Source organism: Lynx canadensis, chromosome B2, assembly GCF_007474595.2.
Source record: "Lynx canadensis isolate LIC74 chromosome B2, mLynCan4.pri.v2, whole genome shotgun sequence".
Taxonomy (NCBI): Eukaryota; Metazoa; Chordata; class Mammalia; order Carnivora; family Felidae; genus Lynx; species Lynx canadensis.
In genome coordinates, this window is record NC_044307.1 from 31,005,456 (window position 1) to 31,029,333 (window position 23,878).

General features: G+C 50.9%; 2 protein-coding genes across 2 annotated transcripts; both read right to left on the reverse strand.

The window, feature by feature from the left end:
• Positions 1-7,329: 7,329 nt before the first annotated feature.
• NEU1 (neuraminidase 1) lies at positions 7,330-11,069 on the reverse strand. Its single transcript, XM_030315125.1, is given in 9 exon segments — positions 7,330-8,076; positions 8,184-8,406; positions 8,538-8,713; positions 9,143-9,149; positions 9,231-9,469; positions 9,472-9,492; positions 10,188-10,265; positions 10,268-10,379; positions 10,820-11,069. Coding segments are annotated over 9 exon segments (1,251 nt in total). The 5' UTR covers positions 10,988-11,069; the 3' UTR covers positions 7,330-7,849.
• A 360-nt stretch (positions 11,070-11,429) lies between these two features.
• SLC44A4 (solute carrier family 44 member 4) lies at positions 11,430-23,598 on the reverse strand. The gene is given in 29 exon segments (XM_030317057.1): positions 11,430-11,577; positions 11,580-11,666; positions 12,523-12,564; positions 12,567-12,609; positions 12,684-12,778; positions 12,886-12,956; positions 13,176-13,249; positions 13,361-13,464; positions 13,550-13,630; positions 13,633-13,643; positions 13,728-13,897; positions 13,899-13,982; positions 15,943-16,055; positions 16,323-16,405; positions 17,058-17,157; positions 17,262-17,497; positions 17,749-17,779; positions 17,782-17,831; positions 17,911-17,998; positions 19,235-19,295; positions 19,454-19,579; positions 19,659-19,691; positions 19,693-19,759; positions 20,558-20,636; positions 20,767-20,840; positions 21,397-21,425; positions 21,427-21,446; positions 23,351-23,417; positions 23,554-23,598. Coding segments are annotated over 29 exon segments (2,196 nt in total). The 3' UTR covers positions 11,430-11,545.
• Positions 23,599-23,878: the final 280 nt, after the last annotated feature.

A 23,878-nucleotide genomic window follows, 5' to 3' on the forward strand; every position in this document is an offset into this window, starting at 1 on the left:
GACACTGTCCTCCCCTAATCTCCGCTTTTAAAATTGTGGCCAGCGAGGGGAGCCTGGCTCACTCAGTCAGTTAAGCATCTGCCTGCCTCTTGATCTCAGCTCGGGTCATGATCTCACAGTTTGTGAGTTCTAGCTCCATGTCAGGCTCTGGGTTGACAATACAGAGCCTGCTTGAGATTCTCTCTCTTCCTCCCTCCCTCCCTCTCTCTCTCTCTGCCTCTCCCTCTCTCTCTCTCAAAATAAATAAATAAACTTAAAAAAATATTGTGGCCAGTGAAATGCTGTTGGGGTTGGCATGACAACCTCAGCAAACCCATGATAGTTCCTGGATATTGCTTGGGCTCCTGCCTCCAATAGTAGTAAGGGCATCTCAACATCTCCAGGGGTTTAATTTTTTTTTTAACATTTATTTATTTTTGAGACAGAGAGACAGAGCATGAACAGGGTAGGGTCAGAGAGAGAGGGAGACACAGAATCTGAAACAGGCTCCAGGCTCTGAGCTGTCAGCACAGAGTCGACACAGGGTTCGAACTCATGGACTGCGAGATCATGACCTGAGCCAAAATTGGACGTTTAACCGACTCAGCCACCCACGTGCCCCATCCAGGGACTTAAAAATAAAAGAACCTGAGGCACCTGGGTGGCTCAGTTGATTAAGTGTCCAACTCTTGATTTCAACTCAGGTCATGAGCTCATGTTTTGAGAGATTGAGCCCCACATCAGGCTCTGGGCTTACAGCAGGGAGTTTGCTTCGGATTCTCTCTCTCCCTCTTCCTCTGCCCCTCCCCAACTCATGCTCTCTCTCACTCTGTATCTCTCAAAAGACATAAATAAACTTAAAAAAAATATTATTAAAAAAAGTAATAACATAATCAAGATCTATAGATGGCAAACAATACATGTCCCTTAAATTGGTTAATTGATAGGAACATAACAATGTTAGATGGGCTTAAGATACTGAGGCAAAAAGCCAATTATCTGTATATTATATATACAGTGTATATAATAATTATGTACAGTTTATTACTATTACTTTTTATTTTATTTTTAATTTAAAAAAAATTTTTTTTTTCAACGTTTATTTATTTTTGGGACAGAGAGAGACAGAGCATGAATGGGGGAGGGGCAGAGAGAGAGGGAGACACAGAATCGGAAACAGGTTCCAGGCTCCGAGCCATCAGCCCAGAGCCTGACGCGGGGCTCGAACTCACGGACCGCGAGATCGTGACCTGGCTGAAGTCGGACGCTCAACCGACTGCGCCACCCAGGCGCCCCTATTTTTAATTTTTTTTAACGTTTTTTTTGAGACAGAGAGAGACAGAGCATGAACAGGGGAGGGTCAGAGAGAGAGGGAGACACAGAATCTGAAACAGGCTCCAGGGTCTGAGTGGTCAGCACAGAGCCCAACGCGGGGCTCGAACTCACAGACCGCAAGATCATGACCTGAGCCGAAGTCAGACGCTTAATGGACTGAGCCACCCAGGTGCCCCTACTATTACTTTTTAAAAGTAAGCTCTAGGCCCAAGGAGGGGCTTCAACTCATGACCCAGGCAGCCAGGCACCCCTAATTATGTACAGTTTAAAGAAGACTAATAACATGTATTATCACTGAACTTAAGATCTGGTGCCGCTAAACTTGTGGCTTGCAAATTTGGAGGCCACAGAGAATGTGATTTCTGGTCCCAATCCCACAGGAGTATGAACTTCTCTTAGGAGTTTTCCAGACACGCTTCCCCCACCTGAATCCAGAACAAAGATGGAGGCCAGTTCACCCACTGAAGATACTTGGTTTACAAAAAGAGGCAGCCAGCTTGTGAGCTGTAGTTTGCCAATTTGGTTTTTAGAAATATTGCCTTCAAATATTATTTATCTTGATTCCCGAGTTTTTTGGTGTTCCCTTAAGTTACACACCCAAAGTACAGTTCTGCTTTGTTGGGGGTAAAGGAGGGGGCAGGAAGAACGTTCTTGTTTAATTTCTAGTCCTCCTCAGGCCCCTGGCTTTATCTTTGGACTGCAAATCTGAGGTCCACTGAAACCCCGATTTTGGCACTGAGCATTGGCTGATGTCCCCAGGGCAAATGGAGCCTCCAAGTCCACTTGATTTTCTGGATTCTTGCTTTCTATTATTTATGGTTTGTGAAGATCCCTTACTTTTGTGTTGGCTAAGCCTTACAGTAAAAATGTGGGTTTTTTTTTTTAATTTTTTTTTCAACGTTTTTTTATTTATTTTTGGGACAGAGAGAGACAGAGCATGAACGGGGGAGGGGCAGAGAGAGAGGGAGACACAGAATCAGAAACAGGCTCCAGGCCCCGAGCCATCAGCCCAGAGCCTGACGCGGGGCTCGAACTCACGGACCGCGAGACCATGACCTGGCTGAAGTCGGACGCTTAACTGACTGCGCCACCCAGGCGCCCCGTGGTTTTTTTTTTTAAAGTTTATTTATTTTGAGAGAGAGTGTGTGTGAATGGGGGAGGGACAGAGATATAGAGAGAGAGAATACCAAGCAGGCTACATGGAGCCCCATGCAGGGCTCAAACTCAGGAACCACAAGATCATGACCTGAGCCTAAACCAAGAGTCAGACACTTAACCAACTGAGCAACCCAGGCACACCTGACCTTTTCCCACTGTTTTAAGGGCAGCCCTCTGAGGACTGGGAGAGAGAGCCCTGAGTTGGTTCAATTCTGAGCCAAGACGCTGGGGAGGGCTGAGAGTGTGTGAGGGGAGGTGGCTGTGCTAGGGGTGGGCTCCATGCTAGAATATGGCTGCTTACCTAGGAGGCACTCCACCAGGCTTCAGTCTCTAGTCAGCTCCGTCCCATTTGTACAGATAAGCACTATAGCTTCCTCTTCTAGCTTCCTGACATTCCTTCCAATTCCCCTTTTACATTAAAAGAAAAAAAAAAGCCAACAAAAAGTTCTTCTACCCTTTCTGCACACTTGACATTTGTTCTCATCCTGGTTTTCAAACTTGAATGTGCATAAGTCCCCTGGAGAGTTAATACACTGATTGCTGGGCCCCACCCCCAGAGCTTCTGGCTCTGTAGGTCTTGGTGTAGGGGTGGCTTTGGGGTTCTGGACAGGGGGGCAGTCAAGCATTTCTAACATGTTCCCAACATGTTCCATCTGGGACGACACGTTCCATCTGGGGCGACACTAGCTCCTTACCCACCTAGATTTGTCTTTCCTCCTGTATGAGGCACCCACCATGTGCCATCTGTTGTGGCGGGTATTCAAGATGGGGTGCCTGGCTGGCTCAGTCAATAGAATCTTAATCTCGGGGTTGTGAGTTCGAGCTCCATATTGGCTGTAGAGATTAATTAAGTAAATAAAACTTAAAAAAAAAAGATGCTTGGGTAAACAGGTAGGTTTCAAAACAGCAGGTTAACCCTGCTAGCTTTAAGGGTTATTGGTTTCTTTAGACATAAATTCTTCCTACTTAGTTTCTCTTTTGAGATCTTTTCTACAGTGTTTTGAAGTTTATTCTTTCTGAGTCTAGGCTAAATGTCTAAGAGAAAGTTTCCCAAAGTGCAGTCTAAAGACCCCAGCATCAGCCTCTCCTGCAGTTCCTGTTAAAATGCGAGGTCCCAGGGGCGCCTGGGTGGCTCAGTCAGCTGAGCGTCTGACTTCGGCTCAGGTCATGATCTCACAGTTCAAGAGTTCGAGCCCTGCGTCGGGCTCTGTGCTGGCAGCTCAGAGCCTGGAGCCTGCTTCGGATTCTGTGTCTCCCTCTCTCTCTGCTCCTCCCCTGCTCACACTCTGTCTCTCTCTCTCTCAAAAATAAATAAAGATTAAAAAAATTTTTTTTTAAATGCGAGGTCCCAGACCCTTACTAGAATACTGAACCTGAAGGTCTGGGGTGGGGCCCAGGGCTCTGCCCCACCCACTCCTGGGGAGAATCCTCTCTCAGCTGAGGGTTGGTGGCTAAGAAGGAACATGGTCACTCTTCACAAGCCTTCTGCCATGTCTGCTTCATGACACAATAGCTCATGGGTCAGACATTCATGGCATCATTTCCTCTCTTTCTTCCAGTATTTCTAATAAAGTTGTTTAGCAAGACTTTGTCAGATGTGCAATTTTTAGTGGTATTAGCAGATGTCCCAACTGCTGCAGATGCCACCCCCTTAATTCTTCCAATGCCATACCTATTTCGTGATCTGCATTAGAAAAGCAGAGCCTGGGGGCACCTGGGTGGCTCATTACGTTAAGTGGCTGACTTAGGTTCAGGTCATGATCTTGAGGAATGTGAGTTGGAGCCCCATGTCGGGCTCTGTGCTGACAGCTCAGAGACTGAAGCCTGCTTCGGATTCTGTGTCTCCCTCTCTCACTGCCCCTCCCTTGCTCACACTCTGTTTCCCTCTCCCTCAAAAATAAAAATAAACTTAAAAAAAAAAAAAAAGAAACAGAAAAGCAGAGCCCTACAACCAAGCTGCCCAGGGTTCTCTTTTTTTTCTTCCCTCATATATCCCCCTGCTTCCGACTGCCAGCCAGAGATTCTTCCTCTCTGTCTCCTGTGTGGTTGGTAACAGTGTGATTTACTGGCCAAGTCAAAGTATTACATCAGTTTACTCACAACTGGCAAGGAAAAGGGGGAAATTAAGCATTTACCCTGCCTTTCCCTACAAACCATGCTTCAGGGTAATCCGACAGCCTTGATGAGGGACAGTTTTTTTTTTTACCGAAGAATTCCAGGTAATAAATGGGGTAGAAATAATAGAATTTAAAAATCAACATTTCACAACCCCTCAAAATAATTGATTCAGGCAAAACCCACCTGTGAATGAAATTGACAGTTGGAAGGTTGTTGGGGGAAACTTACAAAGGAGGGGTCAGGCTGTGGCCATCTGAACCCACTGCTCAATCTCAGCTTTACTCTGAGAGGGAGGGGCAGACAGTACTTGCCCCCCACCCCCAGGACTCGCAACAGGAAGCACACAGCACCTGTGAAGGATCTTGTCCCACTGACCACCCCCCCTCCCCAGATGGAATGGGAAGCCAAATCTTCAGGTTTGATCATTGGAAATGTGAAAGATAGACGAAGAAGTTAAATGACACTCTGAGGAAGCTGACAAATCAGAGTGGAACGTTCTATAGGATGAATGCCTTTATTTCTGCATAGGTGTTATCAAGAAAAAGAAAGAGGAGAGGTGGGACTATTGATCAACCTAGGTTTAAGACACATCAAAATAAAATGTACAGGGTTTCAGGGTGCCTGAGTGGCTCAGTCGGTTAAGCATCCAATTCTCGATTTCAGCTCATGATCTCATGGTTTGTGGGTTGAGCCCCGCATCCGACTCTGCACTGGCAGTGCAGAGCCTCTCTCGCTCCTAAACATAAATAAATAAACTTAAAAAAAAAAAAAAAAAGGAAATATGTAGGTTTTTTGGATCCTGATTTATTTTATTTTATTTTATTTTATTTATTTTATTTTATTTATTTTAGTTTTTGAGAGAGAACAAGCAGGTGAGGGGCAGAGAGAGACAGAGGGAGACACAGAACCCAAAGCAGGCTCCAGGCTCCAAACTGTCAGCATAGAGCCCTATGCGGGACTGGAACTCACAAACTGTGAGATCATGACCTGAGCTGAAATCAGCTGCTCAGCCGACTGAGCCACCCAGGCACCACTGGATCCTGATTTGAACAAATCAACTATAAATAAGACATTGAGACATTTGATGAAATTTGCACATTGACTGGGTATTAGATGATACCAGAGTTAATGTTACGGGTGTGCAATGGCATTATGGTTACATAATAAAATGTTCCATTTTGAAGGGTGAGATGCACACTCAAGAATGTAAGGGTGGAGGCACCTGGGTGGCTCAGTTTATTGAGTGTTTGACTCGATTTCAGCTCCACTTATATTTCAAGGTCGTGGGATCCTTGTTGGGCTCCTTGCTGAATGTGGAGCCTGCTTAAGATTCTGTCTCTCCCTCTGCCCCTCTCCCCTGCTCTTGTGCGTGTACTTTCGCTCTTAAAAAGAAAAAAAAAAAAAAAAAAAAGGAAAAAAGGTAGGGATGAATGTCACAAGGTCTGATATGTGCTTCAAAGTATTTCAACAAAGAGGGGTGCCTGGGTGGCTCAATTGGTTAAGCATTTAACTCTTGGTTTTGGCTCAGGTCATGATCTCACAGTTTGTGGAATCAAGCTCTGCGTCAGGCTTGGTGTTAACAGTGCAAAGCTGGCTTGGGATTTTTCTCTCTACCTCTCTCTCTCTCTCTCTCAAAAAAAAAATCAAAGTGAAAAAGAAAAAATAAGAAGCAAACGTTGGATACATAGGGTGTACACGGGGTTCATTAACCCATTTTCTCTACCTTTGTTTTCACAAATGTCTGTAAGTCAAAAAATTAAAGTATTACATTATTGACCACAAATTCTGGATAAAATATAACAAAATTAAATTACACCATATCCTCATATACAGTGAGATTATTCCATTTTTTCACTTTTTCTGATGGAATGAATTATCCTAACATTTCTTAGAGAAGGAAGTTGAAAGTAAAATAAACTGCAACTGTATGTCAATATGACCCTTATTCCTCAGTCTTTGACATTCTTTCATTTTTTAAAATTTTTATTGAGGGAGAGGGGGGAGGGGTAGAGGAAAAGGGAGATTTTTTTTTTTTTTTTTTTTTGAGAGAGAGAGAGAGAGAGAGAGAGAGAACATGAGCAGGAAAGGAAAGGAAACAGAGAGAGGAGAGAAGAATCCCAGTCAGGCTCCACATTGTCAGCACAGAGCCCAATGTGGGGTTTGAACTCATGAACCATGAGATCATGACCTGAGCTGAAACCAAGAGTCAGGATGCTTAACCAATTGACCCACCCAGCGCCCCCTGAGTCTTTGAGATTCGGACCACCAAAGCTTATGTAGGCATTGTATTTTCTTTCCACATGGAGTAAAGGCATGGCTCTTCCACTCATCTGTTCTTTTAATAGCATCTGCCTTAGGATGGTGCTATTTTCTCAGGTAAATTGTCACAATGCTTATTTCTCTGCTGGGCTGGGCTGGCCTGGGAAAGGCTTTCCATCTGCATTTCACACACCTCCCCCTGGCTTGATGGAAGACAGTATCCCACTCCATCTCAGATATAAAACAGAGCAGATTGCTTAATATCTCATGGGGCTCCCCCTGCTACTCCTCATGACACCTATGAAGATGAATCTGTTTTTCTGTGATGAGGAAGATGTGAAAGGGAAAAGAAGATTTAACTGCCAAAGTGCTGCGACTTTCATGGGCAACAGCAGCTTCTTCCACAGAGCTCATTCCCAGCCTCTTACAAGTGTACGTGAAGAACATGCATCTGCATGGACAGAACCACAGAGACATTACAAGTGCTCATTCTCCTTCATTAAAAACGTTAAGTTACAAACAGTTCAATTTATAAATAGTCTAGGTGGGTGGCGCACCTAGTTCTTTACCCTGAATCCAAATATTGCCCTTACAGTACTTTCACCAACCTGCTCCATAGCCAGTATTTTACCCTAAAGAGGAAGCTCAGCCTTCCCCAATTCCCTGAGTCCAAATATATTCAATTCCACAGGCCTACCTAACCCCGCCTAAAAAAAGGACCAATCACTGTCCTAGGAAGGCAGAAGGGGTAGGGGGCCAGAGCCAGCAATGATGTGGAAGGGATGTGCTCCCAAGTGAGGGCAGGACACCCCGTGTGGAAGAAGCCAGGCTTGTAGTCCTAAAAGAGTGACTTCCCTGTCAAAGAGAAATCGATTTTGCAAAAGGCTACAGTCTACAGGCAGGTGGAACTGTCTTTTAGGCACCTCTAGCAGACCCGCTACGGGCCCATGGTTCTGAAGGCTGAGTCCAGGGCCTTCTACTCTGGTGGCAGGTGTGCAGCTCAGAGTGTCCCATACACGCTGACTTTGGCCAGGGAGATGCTCTCGGTGTACTGATTCCGGCCTTTCTCATACAGGACGTAGAGCTGGGGGGCCTGGTCCTTCCCGCCCACGTTGCCCTCCAGGGCTGCCAGTGAGGAGTAGCCACTGGGGCCTGGCCACAGCTGGACTGTCTCTTTCCGCCATGATGTACCATTGCTGAAACTCCAGCGCAGGGTCAGGTTCACTCCTGGGGAGGGCAGCAGAGTCAGAAAAGGAGGGTCTGTGGCCACACCTTCTCTAGATAAAAGGGGCTCCCCGGACGACCCCCCCCCCCCCCCCGCAACAGACACTCACGGAACTCTGGATGGGCTGGATTGGAGAAGAAGACAATGCCGGAGCTGGTGGCTACAGCTCCTGCAGCTACCACAGGGTCCACAAGCTCAGGGTCGAAGGTCACATCGCGAGGCCGTATGGTATCACAGGCGTCGTAGCTGCGGAGGACAATTCGGCAATGGCAGTGGTAGTTGTTCTGGTTCCGGGCGTTGATGACGACTGAGCCATCTGGGAGCTCATAGGGCTGAAGAGAGGGAAAATGGCTTCAGGAAGACCCAGGGAGGGGGCAGGGCAAATCCTGGGTCTGTGAGTGAAATGGTGCTCTGGAGGGCAGGGCCGGTGGAATGGGTGGGGAATAGCCCATGGACTCCTGACCTGGCACTCATCAGGGTTGAAATCGTTTTCCCGCTTGGGCTGGCCATAGGGGATGCCGCTGACCCCACTGCCATAGCGCCAGGTGGCACCGTGATCATCACTGAGGAGGCAGAAGACCCCATCCCGCTCCAGTGTCCCATGGCCACACACGATGAGGCGGCCCCTTCCGCGGCTCCCGCCTGTTTCTGTGGGAAAGGAAGCTGGATGTCACTGAGGGAGACACTGTAGAAGCTCACAGGTAGAGAAGAGAACCCATCACCTCCTAAGTGTGAGAATACATCTGGTCCTCTTCAATTCTGTCCTTGGTACTGAGGGTCCCGGGAGGATCCATAAGTATCCACTGCCTGAATTAAGAAACTCTTGCAGAATAAGCTCCTTTAGGACATCTAGGGTATACACCGGATAGGTTGTGCATCAAACAAGGGGGTCCACCACAGAGGTGTATGGGAGCTTAAACCCATGCTTGGTGTGCTCACTCACCAAGCTGTGTACAACCCCCAAATGGGAAGACAATGGCAAAATTCTATCTTTCCTCAGGAGGGGGTTCCTCCCAGGATGCCCCTTTCTTCCAAGGAATCCCATCTAAGAGAAAATCTGACTTCATAAGTCCTTCTCCCTGGGAAAAAGTCTAATTGGGGGCATCTTTCAGACTCTCCAAAGGGCAGCCCCCTCCACCCATCTCAGGATAGAGACCTGAATGCCTGAGCCTGGTCCAGGGGCAAACATCTCGGTGCCAATATCCAAGGAAAGGTTCCGGGGAGGGCTCCAGGAAACACCATCATCTTTGCTCCACACCAACATAGTGGAGGCCACCTGGCAGCCAGCCTTGTGAGCACAGAGGGAATAGAAAAGAAACACCACTCCTGTCTCCATATCATTCACCACTGCCCCCAGGTTCAGCCCATCCGGGGTGTCCCCATCATCTACAATGAGGCTGTAGGAGACCATGTGCTGCCTAAAGAAAAAAGAGAAGAAATCCAGGGTGAGCACTCGAAGCCTTTTCTACCTCTCCCTGTTAATTTCCACCCTTGCTAGGGCCCCAAGGCCTAAAAACCTGCCTCCCCTGCCCCCCCCCCCCTTACATGTCTGACCTTATCTATTCTACCCTTGCTCACTCCATCCTATCCCACAAGCTCCTTCTCATTCCTCAAATAGTTTTCTCCTGGAGAAAAGTCACAGGCTTGTGACATCTGCCTGGTACATTCTTCCTCAGGGTTACTCTCACCTTCTTACTCAAAAGTCACCTACTTAAAATTGCAACCAATCTGCAACATCTTGTTTTATTTCTCTCCATTATATTTATCCCTTTCCAATACAAAAATAACTCGCCTATTTATTATGCTTATTGTCGGTCTCCCCACAGACAATATAAGCCCCTGAGGACAGGGATTTTTGGTCTACTTTGTTCACAGCCAATTCACACAACCTAGACAGTGCCTGTATATAGCAGGTGCTCAATAAATTTTGAATGTTCAACCCTAGGTGATTACAATTTCCAGATCACTGGTCTCTACTGCTTCCCTCCTTAAGTCCCCTCAGGGACTCAGGCCTCCAGCCTTCCCAGAGGTCCTATGTCAAGAGCCCTTGGCAGGTCAGTCTCCCTACCCATCCAGCCTAACACCAGCACTTGCCACTCAGGAATCTTTATACCTTGGTCCAAGGACCTACGAAGAGCAATGAACTTGGCCCCCTCATCCGATGTGGACATTTTTCTGGCCTCAGCGAAGGAAGGAGAGTGCCCTGAGGAGTGGTTGTGATGAGCGGAATTCGGAAGGTGTGCACAGAACCGATCTGCCTCCCGCTTACCCACAGCAGCTGCTCCATGGTCACCAGCGGCTGAACCTGCGAAGGGAGGAGGAAGGATCATACAAATTTGACTTCAGGTTTTAGGACGGTTGAATAGTGGCTCGGAGTCGAGTGTCCCTGGGAAAGACGGGGTGCTGGGAATCAGAGTGGGAGGGGTGGTGTCCTAGAATAAGGAAGGGGAACCTGAGGACAGTTTGGAACAAGCTGGGGGCTCGGAGCGGGGGAAGGGCTCTGAGGGGAGAAGGAACCTTCTGGGAGGCTGGAGCTGGAGAAGGAGCTGGAATGAAGAGGAGACTCAGAGGGCAAGAGGACAAGGACCCGTTGAGGAAGAGGGGGTTGGGAATGGATGGAGGGAACGGGGTCCGAGAGCGGCGGAGAGTCCCTCGGAGGAGAGGGATCTCAGCAGCCCGCGTCCCGGGGGACGCTGGATACAGACCACCCGCGTGGGTCGGGGATGGGGATATACGAGGGGAGACTCACCAGCTGAAGTCATTCTTTGCCCTGGCGCCAGATTCTGCCAGAGACAAAAGCAGCAGGAAGATGATCGTGGCCAATACCTGAACTCTATAGCCTCCCCAGAACCCCGGCATCCGCGGGTCCCCGGGTCTGCCCAGGAGCACTTGTCCGGCTCGATCCGCCATCATCTCTCCCCGGGCAGCCAGACCCAGGCCCCCTGGGTTAGACGCGGGCTGGCGTCTGTCAGCTGACCGGGCCCTTTAAATGCTAGCTATTCCCTCCCCACCACCCCCCACCCGTCCCGAGTCGAGCCACCTGCCGCACTTCCGCGACTCTAATTGGCTGACTCCTCACTCTGACTCCTCACATGACCTTTTAGCGCCTTGGAGCTGGACCCTCCAATTGGCTCTTTTTGAAGCCCCAGAGCCTGTGACCTGGACTTCATCCCAGCTTATTGGCTGGGATGAAGAAGAGGCTGGCATCATTCCGCAGGAACCTTTTGATTGGCCGTGGCACCGGGCGCGTCATGGGGGCGGAGCCTATTTTAAAGAGCTAGTGGCGAAAAAAAAAGCGACAAAAAAAAAGGACTGAATGTCATGGAGGGAATGAAAGTCTCAGACTTTTTGAGAAAACAAATATCAACCTTTAATAAATTTTTTTAAACTACAAAATCGAGACCTGGAAGGAGGGGGTGAGGCTGGGAGGCTGTACAGGAGGGGTGCAGCCCTGAATCAGGGCCGCATTCTTCATTTCTTCCTCTTCTTGTCCTCGGGAGCACTTCGTTCTTCTTGCCTAGAATCTTCAGAAGGGCTGTGGGCATGTAGTACGGCCTGTCCAGGGAGCCGTCGTTCCTCTCCAGGTCTTCCACTGAGCCACAACACAGACCGTTAGAGCGGACCCTCGGGGGCCACCCCACTCCCCCGGGAAAAATCAGGGAAGACGAGACAAGCTGCCTGGTTTAGGCTGCAACGCCACGGGCTGTTCTTTTAGGGTCAGGTTTTGTAACCTACTGGGTAGGTTATATAATTTGTTTCTCATCGGTAAAGTGTGATCAATAATATTTCATAGCGTGGTAACGCTAACAACAACAACAAAATGCATGTCAATCGCGAATTGCAGATGGAGTAGGTACTAAATCTTGAATGTAGAGTTGACCCTTGAGCGACACATGGGCTAAGGGGCGCTGACCTCAGTGCAGTCAACAATCCACCTATGACTTTTGATTCCCCAAATTTAATAGCCTACTGTTGATCCAAAGTTGGACTGATAATATAAACAGACAAGACATATGTTGTATGTTATATATACTGTATATTGTATTCTTACAATAAAATAACCTAGGGAAAAAATGTTAAGAAAATCCTAAGAAAGAGAAAATACATTTACAGTATTGTACGGTATTTATCAAAAAGAATCCACACTTAAGTTGATCTGTGGAGTCCAAACCTGTGTTGCTCAATGGTCAACTGTATGTAGGAGGGTAAGAAAAATCCCCACTCACTACAGCATCTGCTGGGAAGTCTTTTGTGACTAACTTCTAGTTAGGGAAGGGTACCAGAGTCCTCTCCCTTGAAATGTTCTTTCTTGGGGGACCCTGCCAATTAGCAAACTAGCAAAGTTGTTGTTAACTAGCAAAATTGCTGTTTCTAAAAGCACCAGGTCTCCAAAAAACCCTAAACAATCTGGCACCTTGAAATTGGGGGAACTGGTAGAGGGTGTCTACTTACAGAAACAGAGAAGAGTGTGTCCACACACATGCCAAAACACTGAAGAAGCCGTTGGCGATGACGTAGGCTCCCAGGATGGAGACCTGGAAGATACAGGACGTGTTAGACTTCTTTGGGGGGTTGCTGGACTGCAAGGCAGAGCCAGGGAATCACTCACCATGATGGGCAGCCAGTAGTAGTTGAGGGAGGGGCTCTCAAAATTTGTGCCCAGCCCCTGGATGCGACCGGTGAAAAAAAAGAAGGACAGGACCCCTGTGGGAGAGGTCTGGAGGTCAGTGTCATCCCTCCTCTGAGGTCACCTGTTTGGCTGCCCTGTGTCCCTGCCCTTTGTGCCTGTAACTCCCAGCCCTGGCTCTTACCAACACCTCCAACCACCAGCAGCTTCCCAAAGAACAGCAGCAAGTCTGTAACTTTGTCCAGAACGACCACCCTGTATGGGAAGTTGGGGTGGTCGGGCATGAGGGGGACTGGCAGAGCTAGAAACAGGACTGGCTATATAAGTTGCTGTGTCAGATGTAAAACGAAATTGGTCACATTTGAAGATGGATGGAGGCAGCAGAACATTAAACCAAGCTCGAGGCCCTCTGAGCACAGCATGCCAGGAACCTGGCCTTGGGTGGGAGATCATGGGGGTGGGGGACAGCCTGACCTGACAATGTCCGCATGAGCAGCAATGAAGGCATTTTTGGCTGAGACACAGAAATTCTTCCCGTAGATGGCAATCTGAGTGAGGTCGAAAGATCAGAGTTACCTGTGCACAGCTTACCTGGGCCAGGGCAGGGGCCTGGCCAAGGGAACCCCACAGCAAGGGGCTGCTTGTGTAGGAGGGCTTACCATGATGTAGGCATTGCGGTTTAGGAACTTGATAAACTTCTCCAGGCACCAGAGGCAGCACTTAAAGCAGCACATGATGCAGCGGGCCACAGGGTTCTGGGCTCCTGGGAGTAAAGGGGCAGGGGGGGGGACGACTTATGTTTGGTCACTGGCCCCTGACAGCCGCTCCCCAAGGGGCTAGCTGCTCACCTCTCAGTTTGTTGTCAATGTACTCCAAAACGACCCGGGCTATCTGCACAAGGGTCAGGATGAGGGCTCCAAAGGCTAGCGACCAGTGTGATATCTGCAGAGGGTTAGGTAGTCAGAGGCAGCTCCAGGACCCCTGGACTCCCATGCTCACAATTCCCAGCTCCCTGCCCAGGCTTACCGGAGTGTGCGGATGAAGGCAGAGATCAGGGGGAAGGTGGGGATGTCCCGACGCTTGTCCAAGGCCCAGTAGAAGGAGGCAAAGGCCCCAGCCAGGACACACTGGCCCAGGGCCAGTACCCAGTTGAGGGTCCAGAATAGCCCAAGGACCCCATAGATTTGCAAGTTGAAAGAGAGAACGCTGGACCAGACCCGTGGATGAGTAGCTCTGGAAGATGCACATCAGTCCTGGGCATGAGGAGTTCACGGGTTGGGCCTGGGGGTGACAGGGTAGGGTTATTCCCAGCCAACTCCTGCCACTCCCAGAGTAGCAGCCTCCCTGAATTGGGGAAGCCATTTCCTTCCAGAAGATTCTTCTCCAGGTTCAAGTTGGGTTCAGATTGCCTATCATGTGAGAGTAATTAGTTTTCCCTCAGTCTCCATATGGACACAAGAGCATCCAGGCCTCGTGGGCTGAGCCTTAATGGCGTGAAGGCAGTGTGACCAGCAACCTTGGCACCCAATCAGCAATCCCCTCTAAATAGCCTCTGCAACTTCCACTGAAATGCTTCTAGCAAAAATGAACAGACTGGGTATAGCTGGTATTAAGGAATCATTGTTAACCTTGTTGGGTGTGATAATGGTATAGTCGTTATGCTTTTTAAAAATCCTTATCTGTTGCGGCACCTGGTGGGCTCAGTCAGTAGAGCATGTGACTTTTGATCTTAGGGTCAAGCCTCACATTGGGGGATAGAGATTACTTAAAAAAAAAAAAAAACAAAACAAGAAACCCCGGGGCGCCTGGGTGGCTCAGTCCGTTGAGCGTCCAACTTCTGCCCAGGTCATGATCTTGCGGTCCGTGAGTTCAAGCAGCACATCAGGCTCTGTGCTGACAGCTCGGAGCCTGGAGCCTGCTTCAACTTCTGTGTCTCCCTCTCTCTCTCTGCCCCTCCCCCACTCATGCTCTGTTTCTCTCTGTGTCAAAAATAAATAAAAACATTAAAAAAAAAAAAGTCCTTATCTGTGGAGATCCATCCTGATGTGTCTACAAGTGAATTGGCGCTCATGTCCAGAATTTGCCTTTAAAAACTCCAGAAAAAAAGAATTGCAGAGGTGGGAGGAATGGATGAAACAGGACAGTGGGAAGTTGAGGGTTTGTGTGTGTTTGAAAATTTCCATAATAAAAAGTAAGAAACTGAAATTAGAAACCACCCTGTCCAGCAAATGTGACAAAAATCTTGATAATTGCTGAAATTGCTCAGCGTGGTGTTTGAAATTTTATAAGAAAATAAACTACTTTGCCCTTCGTGTGGCTTTGTGTCAGTCTCTGCTGCCAGATCCTGAGCAAGTTGAAAGCGAGAACCAGGTCATTTGCAGCTTTGCATACCTAGTGCCTGGCACATGGTGGGTCCTCCCTAATGTAAACCAGCCTCCCTCCCCTTTACAGAGTGAGCTGATGCCTGTGCGTCCCAGCTCAGATGAGGTGGCCACATGAAAGCTCTGAGGACAGCAGATTGCGGGCAGTTCAGTGCCCTTTCTGAGAGCTGCAGGGAGTGCGGGGAAGGCCGAGTCCCACCCGCTTCTGCCTAGGGTGCCGCCATGTTCCCAGGGAGAAAGACTTCAAACGACTAAGCAAAACTGGAGCACCTGGGTGGCTCTGTCGGTTAAGTGTCACACTCTTGATCTCAGGGTCATGAGTTCACGTGTATTGCACTGGGCCTCGTGCTGGGCTTGAACCCTATCTAAAACAAAAACTAAACAAACGCATCTACAACTGTCAGGCTCTTATCAGGTGCCAGACATTGTCAAAGCACTTTATGTGCCCAATGTTGTTTATCTTCTCAGCTCCCCTGAGGACAGATATTAGGATTATCTCCATTTTACAGATGAATGGACTGAGACTGGAGACTGAGTAGCTAATGTCCTCCTGGCAGAGGCAAGTCCGGGGGAGGAGTGGGAAGTGCTGGTAGCCAGCTTTCCAGGGCCAGTATGCCTTCTCTTCCAGCCTCAGTTTCCTTCTCTGAATAGGAGGTAGCTCGGCAGGAGGAGTACTGGATCTGGAGTCCAGTGCTGGCTCCCTTTCTGGCTCTGCTGGGGGCCTGTTGTGTGACCTTGAGTGAACTCCTTTTTCTCTCTGGTCCTCAGTCTCTGCTGCACAATGAGCGATTTGGAGCAGTTGGCCCCTAAGGTCACTTCACCCCCATGGATACCTCCATGTCCACCCTAAGTCCCCTCACCATGGGGTTGCATGATGTATTCATTTGCACTTTCTCGCAGCTGGGCAAGCTGGCGTTGGGTGCCCAGAGGACATATTGGGGTTGCCCCGATGTGGCCAGGTACCCAGAGGGGAGTCAAGGAAAGCATAGTCACATGGCAGTCTCTACAGGTCTCCTCCTCAGAGACCCATTCCCAGGTACTTGTGCAGGTCGTTCACTGCACAAAGGATTGGAATTCAGCCTGGGCTCACTCCTTCAACTCGGTCCAGGGGCAGGCCTGTGTCTGCCCAGGGGAAGGGGCACCTTCTTCCAATTGCACTAAGGCATTTTATAGGTGAGTATTGCCCCTCCCCTCCCCCAGGAGGACCTGGCCATGTGAACAAAGGATACAGGGCGGGTCATGGCCCAGTAGACAATGCAGATGAGCAGGAGGACAAAGGTGACCAGCGGGTAGAACATGGTAGACATCATGTGCCCCACAGCCCTGTAGGAAGGTAAGAATAGTCTACCAGCATGGCCCCGGTCTCCAGCCCCCACCCAGCTTCTCATGGGGCTGACCCTGGCAAGGTCCCCACCTCTGTCCTTGCCAGGGTCTGCTCTGTCCCCCCCAGACTGGGCACATAGGAGGTGCTCATTGAACAAACTGAATTGAATAAATCAGGCAGCTAGGGACCCTTGGAGGAAATTAGAATCACAGAGAAGCCATCTGGGCAGCTTCTGGGAGAGTAAGGGAACAGGGTCCTCAAAGTATGGTCTCTTGATGGTCCTAGTTGGGAAAAAGCTGCTACTTCTCCTCCGTGTGTCTGGGCTCCCGCTGTAACGCCCATCAACCACAACCACCACCACCGCAGCTAACACTCACTCCTCCTAATGGAGGGTCTGCTTCACGTTCTGGGAACCTGACAAGACACTAACTCACTTAATCCTCATGATAACCCTACAAAGTAAGAACTATTATTACCCCCATTTTATAGATGGGCAAACCGAGTCTCAGAAAAACGGAGTCAAACGGCAGTGTTAACCACTGCATAATTCTGCCCTTCCCTCCAGGGCTCCCTGCCACCTTCCCCAGCATTGCCGTTCCATGCCTGCACCCCCCGTCCTCTACCCCATCTCCCTCCCAGACAGGCCCTGACTTGCTGGCCTCCTTCAGGAGGGCGATGGCGATGCGAATCCGCTGCCGCAGGAAGATGAGCATTAGCAGCAGGATGCCTTCAAGCACAGCCAGCACGATCACTGAGGGCAGAGAGGGAGCAGAGGGGCCTCCGCAGGCCAGGGCTCAGCATGGCCCGGGGCAGCCCTCAGGTGGCTGGAAGTCCAGAGGTGGGCAGGGCACTCACAGGCCACCAGCCAGGTCTCCTGGACATTGCGGTAGGCGCTGAGGTTGGTGGTGATGCCCTGCTGAGTGATGGAGGCGCCCTTGTCCCGCAGCACTCGGTACTCCATCCAGCAGTGGTAGATGCCATATGCCAGCACGCCCAGCACCCCGAGGATCAGCACCAGCACCAGGGGCCCGGCCACCAGGCGCAGAAGCAGGATAAACAGCAGGCTCAGGACCAGAGCCACACCTAGGGCACTGGAGGCAGGGTGAGGTAGTTGAGGGTCAGACCTCAAATCTTCTCCCCTTCAGAGGCCCCCAAATGCCTCACATGCCCAATTGTCCCCAGAGGTTAGTCCCCCTATCTCTTATAAATCTTGGTGGGTTTGGGGACAGGGGCCCTGGCTCCTTTGTCCCTGTCCAAAGTTTCTGTTTCAGACATTAGGGTGGGGGACAGAGGATCGGGGAGGGCAGAAGGGAAGGTTGAGCAGCGGAATCGGTGACTCACCACAAGAATCCAATACCAGGATTGGGCAAATCTTCAAAGATCTTAACACTGATGTCACGGGCAGTGAGGCTGTCAAGAAGACCACTATTGGGGAGAGACAGAGTCCGAGGGGTTGTGTGCGGGAGGGTGCAGGACAGAGATGTGGGAGCAGGAGGATGCCCACCTTATTCCCTGGGAGATGGAGGTGTTACTGGAAATCCCTGGGAGTTCAGGTGGAGTACTGTTCAACAGTGGAAGGCAACGCCCCAGAGCTGGAGGGAGAGAGCCAGGGCTCCTGGGTGGGAGGGCCCAGAGCTTTGCCTTTGAAAGCCTCTGGCCTCCACCCAGCCCCCTAGTGGGCTTAGGGAAGGGAGGAAGGTGAGCTTTGCTGCTCCCCACTCTCACCCTCCCTCCAGCTGCTCTTGACTCCCCAGCCAAAAGAGAGCTCATGCCCCGGAAGCCCAGGCAGCTTCCTTCTCTGTCTCTGAATACCCCCTTCCCCCACCTCCTTGCCGCTGCTGGGTTCAGACCCTAATTTCCTCTGGCCTAACTCTTACACTCCACCCCAACCTTGCCACCCTTCCACCCACCCTCTACGCGGGTGCTAGGGAGACCATGCCTCATCATTACAGGGCTCTAAATCATTCTGCTGCTCAGACACTTCTAGGAGCTCTGCCCAGGAGTGCCCATGCTCCCTGGCCAGGCTCAGGCCCCTGCCGGCTGAGCTCAGCCCAGTTTCCCCTCACTTCTGTGCTTCTCTGCTCTCCCTGCTCCTCTCTCTGAATGTTATCCCTCCAGAAATCCATCCATCTCACCTCTTCCAGGAAACCTTCTCACCCCTTCCCCATCTCCTAATGCATGTATCATGTGCCTACAGAGGCATGTATCTCCATCCTCACAATGACTTTGCCCGGCAGGCTGGCTTGACATTTACTTCTTAAGATGAGGAAACAAAGCTCAGAGAGGATACGTAATTGGCCCAAGACCATACAGCTGGAAAGTGCTGGAATCCAGATCTGATTGGAGCATTCATTTGAGATACTTTTTATAGCATCTATATTGAGAATCGGATATCTTTTCTCATGCTATAATTAAAGTTTTTTCTCTTAAAAATAACATGTACTATTGGAAAAAATAACATATAGGAAGAATGAAAAAGTTGACTGTGATCCCACCACCCGGCCACGTTTGCTTGTGCGTTAGAATGGACATCCGGTCTATTTCTGATTCTCGGGCAGTGTCTTTGTGAACACCTCTGATCTCTGTACCTAAACCGTAGCTCAAGCCGGGAGCAGTTCATCTGCCTGTGTCTATCTGGGTGCCTGGTGCACAACAGACACAGGGTCTAGTCTGTAGGGTCCTGCTGCACAGGAAGATCAAGACCTGGTGCCGATTCCAATTCTGTCATGCAAGCTGTATGACTTGGCTCTCTCTGGGTCTGCCCTCCTCACCTGAGCAATAAAATCATAGGACTAGAGGATGCCTGAGGAAGGAGCACAGCTTCTCACCTGGAGCGGAAGGGAGGAGGAAACTGGGGCAGAGCTCTTGTTGCAGGCTTTGGATCACTGGCTGGGGGTGGGGGGAGGACATACAGACACACACAGAGCAGCATGAAGGAGTGAGCTTCCTCATCACCACCACCACCGTAATCACCTACCCAACTCCTCCTCACCCCCACCCATGTGCTCCCCCTTGACCACAGCGATGACATTGGAGGCAGCTCTCACCATGTCCCAGGGCACCCCTGGCAGACAAAAGTTCCTGTTTGCAGTGTAGAAGACCTCCCCAACCTTCTGTGAGAACTGGTTTACTTCCACGGTCCATGCGACCTCTGGGCAGGAGGACACGCACACCTGGGGGCAGAGAGCATGCTGAGGGGCTGGTACCCAGACCCTGGGGGAGATCTGGGCAGAGGCAGGTCCCGGCTCTGACCTGGGGTGTGGGACACTGCAGGCCGTTCTCAGCCAACCGTGATGATGTTGGTGGCCAGGACGCAGCTGAAGATGTTGAAGTAGAGAAGATACGGTTTATCTCTGCAGGAGGGAAGGAAGTGTGGGCATCAGGGCCTGGTCAGGTGTGCGGAGAGGGGAGGACTGCCAGGACTGTGTCTCAAGAGTACAGTGGGCCCAGCCGGGGGTGGGGGTGGGGCGGGTCCATACCATGAGACACACCACGGAGCTCCTGCCCTTAGGAAGCTCAGGCTAGGGAGATACAGGGGCCACCCAGAAGATTTCCCAGAGTTAACTGAACATCGAAATTGCTAACAAATGATTAAGAGGTTTATGACCTTGAGCAAGTCATTTAACTGCCCACTGCCTCAATTCCATCAGGTGTAAGATAATAGTACCTACTTCATAGGGATTAAATGAGTTTGTGTGTGCAAAGTACGCTGCCTGGAACATAGCACACACTGTAACTGCTAAGGTTTTATTATTTACTGAAAGTTTCCTGCATGAGGAACTGATGGCAATCGCTTGGGGGATCACCCTTGTGTTTCAGATGAGAAATCAAAGCTCAGAGAAGTTGAGTACCTTGCCCAAGGCCATACAACCAGAACTTATTAGCCTGGTTGTGATTCAAATACCAAACTCTGAACTTGAAAATCCATGCACTTAAACCATGACTCCGCCTCCTACTTTGGGGGGGTGGAAATCAGAAGCCAGGTGCCCAGGGTTGGAGGCTGCTCAACATGGCCTAGTGTGGTGAGATTCAGGAAGGGTGGTGGGGGGTGGGCAGCAGAGGAAGGCTCTGGAGCTTGAGTGTTGGGGTTCTCTGCCCACCACCCACCTCACCTCCTCCTGTGTGTCCCCTTTTCCTTCCTTCATACTCACTTGTTGGCCCCCACCCCGCAGTAGGCCCCAGTAGAGTTCCTGGGGTAGAGGACCTGCCGGGGGTCTCCATACACCCAAGCTGGAAGCAGATGCAGAGATGAATCACTGGAGGGAGGGACTTTCGGGGGCGGGAGGAGCCATGCGGATGGGTCCCTCCCCAGGTTTATTGCCCCAGCCATGGCCCCAGCACAGTGCAGCTGGAAACTCACCCACGATCCCCACCACGATGTAACCCAGAATGAAGAGAAGGAAGAGGATACAGCAGACGATATCTGTACATCTCCTGTGAGAGAAGTGGGGGAAGTTTTTGGAGAGGGGATGTGGGGAGTATGGTCTGGAGGAGTCACGGGCTGGAGAGTGGGGGGATGTTGGAGGGTGGGTACTTTTTATTTTATTTCTTTAAGAAAAACCTCTCACAAGGCACCAGGAAATAAATAAGAAGCACTTGTTTCCCATTTGTCGGGGCAGGGGCCACAAAAGAACAAAATACCATTTTTCTCGGTGAGGTAAACTTTCTTCTGAAGTATGACACAGAAAAGTACACACTTGTAAGTGCTCAGCTGGATGAATTTTCCCAAAAAGCAAAGGCCTGTGTAGCCAGGCTCCCAGGTCAAGAAACCAGGTGAAGACTATCATTAGCACCCCAGAAGCCCCCGTGTGCCCCCTCCAGACACAAGAATCCCCCCAAGGGCCCCATTCTCTTGGGGAAGGAGTTTTATTTCCTTCTTTCTTCTTCTTTTTTTTTTTTTATAAGCTTTTTACCCATATTTCAGCAAATACAAAGCAAAACCAACCTCCCCCCCCCTCCCCCACCAGTTGGGGCAGTGCCCAGAACTCACCTGTTCTTGATGGGACCTCGAAAGGAGGGGGTCATACTTGGCTGGTTTCCCTGAGGGGCACAGGGAGGAGTGCAGAGTGAGACCTTAAGTGAATGTCTCGCTTCCCATCTGTCCCTCCCACATCCTCCCTTACAGCATTATCCTAACCCTGGCCCAGGATCCTTCCTGGGCCTCAGGATTTGCGGGGAGACGGACAGGGGCAGGGCTGACTGGAGAGGAAACTGGAGAGCAGGAGAGGTAGGATCAAGGCTGGTCAGCAGCCTGACTGCTTACCATGAACTCTACCAAGGTGGCCTTGGAGGGAGGGGAAAAAGGGGCCTTAACAGGTTCTTTCCAGCTCATACCTCAAGGCTGGCAGCCAGGGAAATAGCGTTTGCTTTCTGTCCCCATCCTGGCCCTTTTCTCTTGTGTCTCCCTATGGCTGGGATGTGGGACTCTGAGTTAAGCCATCTCAGTGGCTCTCACGCCCCAATCCTTATCCCTTTCCCCTCCTGTACCCAGTCCAGGGTGGGCACAGGTCTAGAGCACCTCAGGGAGGTCACAGCCCCTCCCCACAGCTGCCCCAGGCCCTACCTCCACCCTCTGGCCCAAGGCCATAGGGAAAGAAACTGGAGCCAAAGACATTAACTCCTGCAGGGCCGGGGCATGGACGGCCCCTGTAAACCCTGATCCCAAGGAACCCCAGGCTCCTGCCAGTCTCTGGACGAGCGGTCAGGGTGATACCTGAGCCTGGCAGTTGAGATTGTGGCCGTTTGAGATTGTGGCCATGTCCTGTTCCTGGTCCTCCCTGAGTACACACAGGGAGGAGCTGGGCCAGGCAGCTTAGGGTCCTGTGTGGGCACAGAGGAGGGAAGGGTTGGGCAAGAGTGTGGGAAGGGGTGGGATCTGTTTTCCCCAAGTGCTCTGGACTCTGTCCCTCCATGGCTCTCGATATGAGATCAATGATTGACCCAAAGCTGCTCCAGGAAGTTGACCGGGGAGTCCTTACTGCTCCTTCCCTAGCGTGGCTTAGGAACTCAAGCTATGCCTCTGGGAGGCCCCTCCCTTGTGGTTCCCTCCCCTCCAGACCAGGATCTCAGACCCCCAAACCCCAAGGGACTCCTGCAGGCAGGCTCCGAGCCCTTACTGCTCACAGGGTTCCCAGAGGCTGTGTCCCAGTTTCCTCTCCTCTCAGACTGCCCCCCACCCCTAATCTTAGGGGTCTCTGGGACAGGCTCCTAGCCCCTGTTCCTCATGGAGATTCTGCAGATAGGCTCTCTACTTCCTCTCCCCTCGGACCCTACCATTCTCAGGAACCTCCCAAACCCCCTGCCTGGATCTCTCATGGTACCCTGAGAAGGCTCCCCCGCCTAACAGAGACTTCAGGGGCAGGCCGTGGCCCCTTCTCCACAGAGATCCACAGCCCTAACTCCTCATAGGGACCCCCAAACACACCCCAGTCCTGCTGTCACTGTTCACAGAGACTCTGGCAGGCAGACCTCTAGCACCTTTTCCCCTCAGAGACCCCAGAGTCCAGGCTGGAACTCCTCCTCCTCACAGGGACCCCATTCCTCACCACAAGCTCTGCAGCACATAGACCCTCCCAGTCCCTGAGCCCCATCCTTCTGCTCAGGCCCCTGACCCTGCCTCCTTCCCTTCAGGCTTTGCTTCCCAGGGCCCCCGCCCTGCGGGACCCAGATTCCACATCTAACTTTCCATGGTGACCCCAGCTTCACTCCCCAAAGTCTCCTCAGCAAAGGCCCCCGGCCCCTAAACCCAATCCTCTTCGCAGGACTCTGGTTCTACTTCCTCCCATCAGCTCTTTTCTGGGCCCTCCCTTCAGGGACCCAGACTCCACTCAGCTCCTCTCCTTGGGGCCAGCCCCAGCCATCATTCCCCTAGAGCAGGCCCAGGCTGGCCTCCCCTCACCTCTGAGGGTCTCGGGCCTCTACCCTAGCCTTGCCCTCAGACTCACCATAGGCCTCATCCCCGTCCTTTTTCCCCCCATGGCTCAGTCTCCAAGTGATTGGAGCCAGGGAGACCTAGCAGCTCACCTGCCGCCCGCCCGCCCTCCCATACGTCACAGCCCCACCTCCGCCTGTGGTCCTGACACATTCTAGTTCCTCCTTCCAACTCCGTGCCTGGGCAGTGCCCTGCTGGAGGGCTGGAAGGCCAAGCCTGCGACAGGGGCTCGGGGCTGCCGGCCGCGGCTCCACGGACCATGGCTTGAAGAGGCTGGCACGCTTTAAGAAAAAGCTTCATGTTTTTGCATATTATTTCGTGGTACACTCACACCCATGACTGGACTCTGTCCACAGTGGTCTCTCACACAAGCCTCCCTCCCCCTTGGGTGGCTGTCCACACCAGTCCATCCTGCTCAGTCCCTTGGGCCCACATTCCCTCTGGCTATGTGTGCTTCCTCCCTGACCAACCCCCTCTGGCCCCTCAAACAATCACCAAGACAGTTTATTACCAAACCCAGTATTTATTGAGAAGAAAGGAA